Genomic DNA, 12,561 nt, shown 5'->3' with positions numbered 1-12,561 from the left:
CTGTGGCCCTTGCTATGATACCAATGTTCTCTGGGGAGGATTTAAGGTGCAAAAAAAGGGGCTAAACATTGGTTACGCCCCGGGACATTGTCTGTAACACAGCCTCTGATGCTTGATGTTACAGTGGGGCTCCGTAAATGATACAAATGTGCTCCAAATTCTTGAGGTGATATTATTAAAGCAGGGCGCTTTTTAAGGTCCAGCTGGAAACCTAGTGATTTGAGCTAAATGTACAACCTGGTGTCATAGGCCGGATAAATTGCTAAAAAAAAGCTTTTTAAACAATTTTAAAATGAGAAACAGCAAGGCTAAATGGTCTGCTTAGACATTTACAGTATAAACTGATAGTCATTGCACCTGTTGCCAATTACAGTTAACCACAACTCCTACAATAACGTCATTAATTTGGGTAAAAATTACTTCTAATCCATTTCTGCCTACCAGCAGAGCGACCGCTAACATTTAAATGGCATTTTCTTTAACTCCGGCAGTCCCACACTAATAATAACTCCGTTAGATACTGACTTATGCTAATATTAAATTAATAAAACAGGAAACCATGGTGACAGATTAATGCAAATCTTATGTTAATGCTTCTGAAGTTTTATTAATTTATTCCGTTATTTTAAGTTTATTATATTTGTCTGTTAATCAAGGTAACTTAAACTTAGCCTACATTATTATCTTTTTAAATGCACGTTGTGCATTATTTCGTTTGTTTTTACTTTTAAATAAGCAAATAGTTATTTACTTTAAAAAGTCGAATTACACCTGAAATGGTGAATAAGTGTACAGCTAGAATTATGTTAAGAATTTGAAGTAATGTTCTATCACTGTTTCTCCTTCTGTCAGCACATTAAACCCAGACTTATTTTCTTTGCCAGTGCTTGTCAAATGAAGTGCAGATAATGTGCAATTACGTTATTGGGCATATGATTTCTCGATAACATAGCAGCATGATGTACAGGTGTTACCACGTGTTTTCTTTTTTTTCCTAATAGAATTGCGTTAGAGTTTCTTGATACAAAATCATTCTGCAAAAACTCTAGTCACCTGAAAGGAGAATACCTCCTGAAAAAAAGACATCTTGAAATTCTTGGCTATCGTGTAGTTCAGGTAAGTAGTCCAAATTTATTTTTCAACAGTTTACTTTCTTTAGAGGTTTGCGTTGTAAACCTAGGTCGATTTCAGTTTAGAAAGCAACAGAAAGTTTTGCCGTCTTTTATTAAATTAGATGCTTCTGAGTCTCTGTCGGCCTTCTGTGGAATGCCTTGCTAGAGAATCTGTGCCAGACACATGCATTTGTTTGTTTCTTCTAAAGACTCATTTGTTTAAATTGCCTCTCTTAAGAAAGTGCATAGATGCCCTATACGGGTTAACTGATGCTATAGAACTATTGGTTTGATTTCTTTAGATTCCTTGTACTCTGAAGATATCACAGTTCTTAAATGTAGACATTTCTTTCACAAGGGTCATTTCAGAGCATATCTCTCCATTAAATCCCACCATGGCAGTTCCCACCTCATGCTTACAACCCCCTATAGTCAGCTGTGGAGTAAATAAAAAGTCACCATTCAAATAAAATCATCCCTCATTTGTTGTGAAATCCAGTCTGTAGCCTTGTGTTGTGATGCCAACCTCAGTGTGTCAATGTTTCTTGTACTCTGCTTCAAGTTTATTAGTCAAAGTTTGCATATGCTAGTTGCCCCTCACCCCTTTAAAGATTTCTGATTACATTTCATTGGACACCAAAAATGTCGTTGAAGAGAGAAATTTGCTCAATGTGGTGCCACTTTTGGGTGGTAGTGTGTTGAATCTCTGTTTTGCATTTTATTGATAATGTCACAAAACGATTATGTTCAGGTTTTTTTTATTTTTTATTTTTAATAAAGTTTAGTGTGACCGCTAGGGCTTTTATTGGCTCTAGGGCTTGGAGTTTCTTTTGGTTGTTGGTCTGAGGGTTTCTTTTGGTCGTTAGTCAAAGTTTCTGTTGGTTGTGTGGCTAATGTTTTGTTAGCTGTTGGTCTGAGGCATTCTGTTTGCTTCAAGGGTTTAGGATTGTTGTTTCTATTGGTTGTTTATCCAAGGGGTTTTGTTGGTTTGTAGGGCTTAGTGCAAGTGTTTCCATAGACTGTTAGCCTGAGAGTTTCTATTTACTCTAGAGCTTAAGGCTTCTATTGGCTCTTGAGCTTAGGATTTTTATTGATTGTAAATCCTAGGGTTTCTATTGCCTTCTGGAATTAAAGATCCTATTGGTTCTCGGTCCTAGGGCTTGGGTTCCCTTGGGTTCTAGGGTATGGAGTTCCCATTGGTTCAGGTCATCTGATCACTTGGGGCTCTCCTCCTTTGTAAACACTCCAGGGTGTTCATTCTGGGTGACTAGGTAAATTTAAAGTGTGTCAGATTAAGGGTGCTACCTCTAAGGGCCTAGGGCTCAAAACTCTGCATATCCACCTTCAAACCCCGAAACAATTAATTACTCATTTGCAAAATGTATATCTACCACTAACCCCTAGACCATCTATCCCAAATGCACACACCTCACATCTACGTTCACAAGGTGAACATAACTGCTACTGAACCACCCACATCGCCCACGAAGCCTCATCAACAGCAAAACAAACCATCAGGCCTACAGCATACAGCCTATCAAAAACAACATGTTAACTGTAAAACCACAACCCAAACAACTGACATACATAATGTCACATGGCAGGAAAAAAATTCAACTCGGGGGAAGGAGCAAACGTATGATATATAGGTTCCCTGACCGCACCTTGTTCCCAGACGCCTCCAAATCCCATTCAAGCTACTAGACAGTACAACATCACTACCTTCCACAAAATGCCTACAAATACACACACACACCTTTCAAACCTCAAAATTCTCTAACCCAACAATCTTCTGTCCACTCCAAGCTGCAACCAAACTACACCACAGACCTGCCCCCACCCCAAAAGCACCCTTGCATCAAGAGAAAAGAGACACAACTAAAATGGTTACTCTTGAACACAAGATCCTTGACAAAATCCCCAGGAAATTATAAGATCTAATCTCATAAACCACATCAGACATCACCTCATTACAGATCCATGGCTCAGCGAAGACTCTGCACCCACATGCCATGAAGCCATTCCACCTGAGTTTAACATCATCAACGAAAATCGTTTTGGTAAAATTGGAAGAAAACTGGCCATGATTTATTAAAAAAGAAAACAAAAGAAAATCAGTAAAAATAATATGCTTCAAAAACCTCACCATGGGCTACTATGAACCCTTGTTGACAAGATATCTCCACACCAGTTCTCATTCTCTGTTCTTTCCCCTTAATATAGATAGCCCACCGCCCAGCAGTGGAGACTTAAAAGATTTCTTACTAGATACAGTAACCATGACCATATGAACCACCAAAACATATGCATTCGAGAATACATCAGCAAATGCTTTGACTGGAAGAATCAGCCTTCAGCTGCCAACAAATTTCTTCTTGCCCAACCCACTCTCCTGGATATGCCCTTCATGTCATATTTGTCCCCTGATGACAGGCCACAGTAACCAACAACTCCCCTGTATGTTGGAGCGGCCACAGCACCTTTACCTTGAGGATCAACACTTCTAGTAACAACAACACTTTAGCCACAACAACAATAAACGTTCATACAGACAATGGATAAAAACCAGACCTCCAAAAACAACTCCCCATCTTGAAAGAACTCCAATGATTATGAAGTGTCAAGACATACACACCTTCTTCAACTCGATATCTACTTCTCAAGACCAAAAATAACAGATAAAGACCACACCAAGTTTAACCACAAAAAATACATCTCATAGATTAATGATAACATCAATACAATGAGAATGCAACTCAACATAATACAACAGAAATTGAGAATATCAAGAGATAAAAAAGAAAAAAGGCCACTAGGCCACTATAACAGAGCATGCTTAGAGCCACAAAAAGACAACACTTCCACATGTATAATAGTCTGCCCTTTTAAGGCACTCCACAACAAAATTGTTCAGTCCAATGTGCTAAAATACAGACAGCACAATGCTAAGCCTTCTATGACAATGTCTCCATGTAATTGATGTAAACATTTAGAAAGCTAGACAGTTACATGACTGGGAACACAGACATTGCACCCTAACACATGACCCAGCCACCATAGTAAGAGATAAATATATCTTCCTTCAATGGTGTGGTGATTCGTCATCACACCTGGATGCATGCAACTGGTTGCTCTGGGGATGTGAAAGTGTTTCTCCTGAAGGTGCCTCCAGTTTTTTTGGAGATGACAGATTCAGCTTTATAGCAGTTTAAAGATAGTCACCCTTCAGACTCGCTCCTTGGCCTCATACTCCCCATCCTACCAGATCTATCATCAATTCCTGAATTTCAGAGGTTCTGGACCATAAACTTAAAACACAATATCAGATTGGACAACCCAGTGCAGTAACCAGTTAAGCAGACCATGATTTAATAATAAATAACATAGAGGGACCTGCAGAGCTGCTCAAATCTGCCAGCTTACTGAAAACCATAAACTGTGTGTCTGTCCCTCACTTTTTCAGCTATCACTCTGATAAGCGCTGCACCCCACAAAACAATAACTGCACCTCTGCGGTCATCACGCATGACATTGAAACACTTCCCACACTGGATCAGAAGCAACACTCTTCCAAACCCACACCCTACTGAGCGTTGCTGGCTGCCCATTTAGACAAGTGCCTTAGGGCTTCACATAGGGCTTGAAACTGCTATGTAAGTGTTGCAGTACAATACAGACTGGGTATACATCTTTCTTCGCAGTCCAAGTTTTGATTGCGGGTGCAAGTAACAGCGTGGCCTTTTCCACCATCCATACTATCCCACTTTAAGCAAAAGGAGTCCAAGATTTGGTGCCGACTCACTTGAATGATCTTTGTTAAACACATTGCAGTGACACGTATTGGTTTAACATATTTTGTGTCACATTTAGAGCATTTCCTGCTTTCTACTATTGGGCTAAGCTCCTTCAGCAGTGAAATTCCAGTAGCTGGGATATTTGGCAGATGGTGGGACGGCGCATCACCTTTGAAACAGTAGAAGGAATAAATCTTTGCTCCCTGCCACAGCATGATACACTTATTGCAAAGGCTGGGAAAGGACTGCTTTTTCCACTCGCTTGGGAAAGCTATGAAGCATGGGTATAGCATTGGATGGCTTCAAGCTTGCTTTACTGCCATGAAACATGTCACTGGCTATAAACACAGTTCAGATCCAAACGTAAACTGATTTGTGTGAAAAATACAATTGTGCAGGTTGAGGTCTGCAGCCCCTGACATTTTTTTAGGTGCTTGGAAAAAGCTTTGTCAGCATAGAAATGCATTTTAACATTAAGTTCATGAATAAGAGTTACCAAGGAAGCATTGGAAATAAATCAAGGTTCTGTCAAAGAAAAAATGAGTATTACACAACTGCCTATGTTGAGCACCCACTGGTTTGCATTCCAAGCTATTGTCACCACTCGTAAGTCTGCCGCCCATCCATCACTACAATCTAATCATTCATTTTTGTTTTGGGGTCTAGCCCAGAGACAGCTTTTGCCGTGTGCCAGTATCATGTTTTCTGAAAGAAAATGCATAATCATGTATAGGTGAGAAAGGGTTTGCATTAGCCTTGTTTTGTTGTTAGGTAAATTGACCGTAAATTAAAAGTTGGGTCAGCCTCCATGACTATGGGCAGTATGTGTGAATGGGTCACCCGCTGTTAGCCATTTTTTTCTTGCCAATGTCGGCTCTGTTTCTGTTTTTTTTTAAGCAGGACAGTGCTCAGGTAATTGCCTTGTCACTTGCCATTTTGGCCGTAACTTTATCCTTGATGCACAATGCACCAGGACACTTGCACAACCTTAGATTGTTTTCTTCTGCCATCGGACTTGGATGTTCAGGTGCTCCTCCCCCCCCCCCCTTCCTAGACAAGAGTGTTGTTGTGCTGTCAGTAGTATCTGCCTGCCATGCCGGGATCTCAGGTCAGATGATCAAGGACTATTGGGCTTCATCGCACCCAGCCTTTGGCCTTAGTCCTTGACAAACCTCTGGTGTTTGCGGTCATTTCTTGAAGTCCCATAGGGCAAGGGTACTGAATGAATATCCTTTTTGAGTTCTGCCCAAGGTTTAATACCAAATACCCCTAGAGCAACCAGCATGGTGTTTTGTAACCTGGGCCTGTCGCCGGACCCCCTGCGAAGCCTGTTGCACCTGTGGCTGCAGGAAGACCCTCCTGTACCTGAGGGAAAGAATGTGGGCTTACCACAAAATCCAGGACCAATGGTCATCAGAGACCCCAGATGTTTTCAGAACCGAGACCTTAGCCTGCGCCTTCTAGCATTCTAGCAGGCCATGAAAGAGAGAGTCCAAAGGCCATGTTATAAGAGGTCTCCTACACCAAAGAGGAGCAAGAATTCCTTCAGTCGCTGGTGAAACAGATGCCAGCCCCATGCCGGAAAACCAGGTAAACTCCTTCGCACCTCAATATTGCAACAGGTGCCACAAAGCCAGTCTTGCGCAACAAAACTCCCTCCAGCTGAGTCAGAGATACACTCCTGAGGGAGTGTGGCTTCAAACCCTGAGCAAAGTCAAAAACTGCAAAAACCGTTAGGATTTGGCTCCTCCAACTGGGATGCTCTGGATTCCAGAGGCAGGGCTGACACCAATGAAGGTCCCATCCAAAGGCATCATAAACCATGTCTATCTTGAATTCTGCTTTGGCCTTGGCACTTCAAAAAGTCATACTCCAACCAAAAATTGATGGAGAAAGCTCCTCAGCTACTGAGATTGGACACAACTGAGGAGTCGCTCTTTGAGAAACTTTAGGAGGTCCTTGATGCAAGACAGATTAAATTGTTTACACATCCAGCCACAACAGGATTCTTGCCAATGCCCCAGCTTCAGGACTGATCTATATCCTGAGGAAATAGCATCTGGCCATCAAAGAGTAGCCTGAAATCGACAGCACCCTACCACCCAACCCCACCAAAATGTCAGTGTCTCAGCCCAACTTTGTTTTCACCCTTACTTACAACACCTCCACCACTAGACCCACGTTCCCCTCCACCCAAGCGATAGGACACCGACTCTGAAGAAGGAAGCCCTTATTCCACGCAAGACCCCTGTGATGAGCCCTCCAGGGAAGGTGAAGACCCAGGGGAGGACTCAGTAGACAATACTCCCTCCTTACTTCCCAAGAGGATACTCACCTTGAACTCTACCCTGGCAAATCATCACCATCGGACGGCAATACTGTCTAACTTGTGGTGATACAGCGGCCGCCCAAAACAATCAGGTTAAGAAGCACCGAGTTCAAGTTGAGGGTATGTATATCAGTGGGGCAGTCAGTCAGTCAGTCAAAAATACTTTATTCGGCAAGCATAGCCATAAAAGTGCAACAACAAAACATACCGTTAAAATGCAGCTGTAAGTAAATAAAACGAGAAACACAATAAAAGCAGTTTAAGACTATCAGTTTACCACCACCCTTATATCTTTTATAATCCTTAGGGAGTGACATATATAATGCAGCATGGCAGCGAGGTTCAGTTTTCAGACACTGCAAGTATTTGAGACTCTTGGCCTGACTGAGATCTTGGTGGTGGTAGGGCTAAACTGCCGTGGTGGTGGGCCCAAAAGGACTGTCGGGTTGACAGCGTCCCTTCCGCCGTATTTAATGTACTGTGGTTGAGCCGCAGACCACCACGTCAAGTGCTCTTCCTAGCCGTCAGGCAGGTGGGTTCCCGCCGGCCCTATTTAGATGTAACAGTTGTACAGGTGGTGTACTGCCGGCAGTTTGCTGACGGAGTGAGGACATCGCTGGACCCAATGGACATCAAACAAGGCCAGTGGCCATGGAATGCAGGTAAGTCACACACACTCTCTCTACCCTTGACATATGTGTCCCCATGCATCACACACACCATACACACTATTATCCATTGCCATTCCACTACAGCACAACCCGTACATGCCGCAGACACACATTGACATGCATACATGACACAACATACACTATTGACACTGCATCTTCACACGTCACAGAAACAACTACAAACTCATATACACAAACACATGCACACACAAGCACAACTACACACTTCATGACCGTGACCGCTACACAACAACATGCACCTGAATGTTGCAGCAGCACAAAGCACAACATACACAACATCCACACCATATGCATGTGGCACACATACTGACACAACCACTACATCTCCTTTCACCTCACCCAGCCAATTGCATCGCACATGCACGTACTGAGTCACACACACAATTCGATGCACAACATGACCTGTACAGGTTCCCTTGCAATGTGCATACATGGACACAGTTGACAAGTATGATTGTACAGTCCTTGTGGCACCAGCATACGTTTGCCAATGAATACTGGCACCATAATGACAGTTGTGTATGTGTTCGATATGTGTTGTGTACCAGCGTGTCCCCATCCATGTCTGACCCACTCATTGTTAGGGAAACTACTTTTCCAACCCTCCTCAGAGTGACGCAAAGAAAACACAAACACCAGGCAAGGCTCCGGAACAGATGTGTGGCAAGCCAAGGCAGAAGGCTGACACACATCCCAGTGTTACGTCTTACAAGCTGGCATCTTCTGCCCTGAGACATTTAAGTCAGGCAGGTATATATGCTTAAAAGTGCTGTCACAGCAGAACCCCAGGAGGGGACAGTCCCAACATGGACAAGTGTATGCAAAAAGTAATGCTGCATATACACAATTTCAAGACCACAGAGTAACATTATACATATTACAGTGTGAGCAGAGACAAGTGAACAGACAACAGGTGGACCCTAAGGAAATGGGGGTTGGGTTGCTGACTCGCTGAACTTACTGTGAGACCGAGCTAAACTTAACAACCTGGTTTGGAAAGGTTTGTTTGCACAGCTGGCATAGGTGTCAGAAAGGTCAGCAGGGAAGTCTTGGAGAAGTGCTAGAATAGTAATGTGGAGGAGTGGAGTCAACCCATGAATGAGAGGAGCAAGTGTCTTGGTAAGAGGAAAGAATAAATAGCTTACTGGGATTCAGATAATGGAGGAGAGATTTGGAACTAAAGTTCCATATCTATAGGTACATACATGGGAATATATTTTTCTCAACACTCATGTCCCCGACATATGCATGTCACAATAATAAAAAAAAAAATATTGTGACATGTATGTCTGCAGTGATCCTGTGCTCATGTGCAGTGACCCCTCGCCCCCGACGTACACAGCCAATGGGGGTTCCCTGCCTTCGTGTCCAGCAATGGGGGGAGTTGTTTCCTCCGTGGTCCCATGGCAGCAACGACGGAGGGTTATGTCCAGTTATGTCCAGCTCGAAATGGAAGTTAAATTGGGAGAAAAAGTGAGCTCTAGGAATAGTATAAAACCTACAAAATAACGTAAAATGAATAAAAGATTGCGGAGTGTGTATTATCACAAGGGCAACAGGCACAGAAAGAAACCTACTGCCCTGTTGTGAAAAAGCAACAAGGAAATGAGCTGTACTCAGCCTAAAACAAGTTAGGTAAAATCTGCACTCCTGGTTGAAAATCCACATTAAACATTGCTTGCAAGAGCACAAGCAACAGGGCAGGCCTCACCACCTGATACGACTCCAAGCGCATTGAGACAGTAGGGAAACGTGCACCGCCTGGCCCAACTACCCATTGGCTCATTCCCTTTTCTGTGGGTCTTCTCTCTAGGTATAACTGCTACCACTGGGAGGGAATAAAGATGGTGAAGGAACTTCCGGAGGCTCATAAAAATGAGAACAGGAGCTAGTTGTGGAAGGTAAAACCATGAGCAATGTTAACTTATGATGTGTCCTCAGTGTGGCAGATACTCCCATTTGAAGGATCAACACCAGCATCTCCTGCATGCATGCCTTGCTCAGGCTATCAGTGTTTAGACTTGAGGTCCAACAGCACCTCCTGAATGTCTCATTTGCATCTGTTTGGCTCCAGGTGGGCAAAACACTCCACCAAAATCAAGTAGGACACAGACATTGCAAATTTCATGTCTGCCTTGTTGTCCTATAATCCCAGATCTGCCTTTTGTAGGCAACAAACCACGGAGTACTAAACCATCACAGACCCCCATATTAACAGTACCAACAGTCCTTTAAGGACCCCCAGCAAACCAAGATTTTTTTAAGGGGAAATGGATGTAGTAGAGGCAGAGAAGTGGCTTCACTAGGGGCACCTCCGCTTGCAAGCAGTGACACTCCACCCATTCCCCCAATTACATTGCACCTGTCAGGAAGACTGAAGCACTTCGCCTCTGATCAGTGGGGCTTTTACATGGTAGGCGAAGGCTATTGCCTTAAATTCCATACTATCCCTCCAAACCCGACCCCCCCACCCCACTGCCACATCATAAGCTCAGACCACTCCCACCATCTAGTGGAGGAGTTTCAAAGGGTGGAGGGGTTTCAAAGGGTGCCATTGGACCAGTACTAGCACAAACAAAACAAAGAGGTTACTCTGCTTACTTTGTCATCCCCCAAAAGGTTGGCTGCCTCCAGCAGATCCTAGTACTTCATCCATTAGACAGCACTGAATCTGAACAACACATACTTTCACATTCAGATTAACCCAAGCACATCACCATACCTTTGATTTGTGGTAAGTGGGCAACACTTCCAACTCAAGGAGTCACTAAGGCTCCAGGAAGTAGTAGCAGAGCATGATCTGACGTGGAGGGAGTTCCTGGTGCATTGTGTACCAAGGGTGGAGTCACAACTTGTCTTGTGATTCGTACTTCTTTGAAGAAAAACGTGGTAACTGTTCAGGCCCCACACACTATGGCAGGAGTATGCAGGACTTTGTCTCCGTTTGACTTCACTAAACTTTCCCAAAAAAAATTCATCTACCTCAGTTCCTTCCTGTAAAGTTTTGGAGTGGTGCATCAAGCTGAGGCTGAGAAAAAGTGCGTTTGTGGGGTGGGGGGTCCCAAAACACAGTTTCCTCCTGCAATTTCAATAGGAAATGTTAGGCAGTGTTAGAGGCAGAATGGCTGGGTTAGGCTTGTTTGAAGCATAAGCTTTATTTGGCTGACCGCTACATGAACAGAAATGTTGTTGCAGACTCTGGAACTAATCTGTCCTCAAAATAGTTAAGAAAAGCCCAGGCCCTATTTGCGGGTGTGGGGAGTCCGAGAGGGACCCCATGGACCCAAAATTCAAAATATAATAAATTTAAAGGTAGCTGCGATCTCATGGGACTTCAGAGGGATTGGGAAAATGAATTACCAAACAATGTGGAGTGGGTGTACACGGGAAATTTACTGAGCATGGGGTGGTTGAGTGTGTATCCAAAGGCTGTGTACAATGGTGGGTTGGTCGCCTGTTGGTCAGGCCCTCCGCTTATCCCCACGCCATGCATGGTAGAAGGCTGTGTGCAGCCTAAGGCTGACAGCCTGCTGAGGCAGAGTATGGTCATAATATCTTACTTTACTGAGCTAACTAGAATGTGTACCCCCACCAATCTCTGCTTATCATCATTTAAGACATGTTCAGTGACATCACTGATATCATCAGAAAAGTAATTTGAAATGGTAACACTGGCCATGATTGGGGCACAAGTCTTATTTAGCTCAGTAAACTAAAACTGAGGAATGTCAGTGTTTTTTTAAATCTTAAAATATTATGTTTGCACCGACATTTCCATCTAACAGTATCGTCACTTTAGCCTTTGTTTTTTTACCAATGATTATATGCAAGGGTTAATGTGAAATTATAGTTGTAGTTAGGTGTTTAAATTAACTCTGCATCAGGCAGCAGCATCTCTTTAGCTGTCTCTTCCCTGGGAAAACCTTGGTGGAACCAGCTCTACTGTTAGAGACAATTCCTCATAAGAGAAGCTTTGCCTTAAAAAAAGACCCCCTTTGAACCCAGTGCTAAAGAAGCACAGGGGCTTAACCTTTCTCCCACGTTTCCCACCACTGCTTCTTTTGCCACCATCAACACCACTGTGCTCATAGTCTCCTCCACCAGAGTCACCTGTGGGGTCCAGCAATTAGACTCAGGTGCAGCTGATGACCCTTTGGAATACTACAGTGATGACCACCAGGGAAATCCTGAATTGGAGCAATATCCAGTTATGTAATGTCCGCCAAATAACACATCTTGTCTACCATGAGGTCATCCAGAGGTAGACACCACAAAGTAGTGCAAGAGGAAGATAACTTCTTGGTAGAGACTGTTCCAAAGTCTGAATGCACGGTCCATTTTCTACCTATGCTTAAAGGATTGCTTAATCTGCCCCAGATAATTTTGAGGAGCATGGTAAGGTGGTGACTACCAGGGTAGAAGAAAAGTGTTGACCCTCACTCAGTGTTCCCATTTACATCCAAAGCCAGGTTCCCGAGACTTTTTGTTGGCTTACATTCCATGCAAAGAGCCTTCACCGATGACACAGGCGATGTCCCTCTGCTCCATTAGAAAAGCCAAATAGATGCTGTGTGTAAAGTAACATCAGAAGGGGTAGCTACACACTGGTGCATAGCACTTCTAACAGACACCTC

General features: G+C 43.4%; 1 protein-coding gene across 1 annotated transcript in view; it reads left to right on the top strand.

Moving 5' to 3' along the window:
• The window catches only part of FASTKD1 (FAST kinase domains 1), a 441,158-nt gene that overhangs the window by 380,836 nt on the left and 47,761 nt on the right, over positions 1-12,561 (top strand). Inside the window, exon 14 of the mRNA XM_069225290.1 lies at positions 1,002-1,116. Within this exon, the coding sequence (XP_069081391.1) occupies positions 1,002-1,116 (115 nt within the window). The remainder of the gene's footprint in view (positions 1-1,001; positions 1,117-12,561) is intronic.

Source organism: Pleurodeles waltl, chromosome 3_1 (assembly GCF_031143425.1).
Source record: "Pleurodeles waltl isolate 20211129_DDA chromosome 3_1, aPleWal1.hap1.20221129, whole genome shotgun sequence".
Classification (NCBI taxonomy): domain Eukaryota; kingdom Metazoa; phylum Chordata; class Amphibia; order Caudata; family Salamandridae; genus Pleurodeles; species Pleurodeles waltl.
This window is presented reverse-complemented; position numbering and strand designations above follow the sequence as displayed.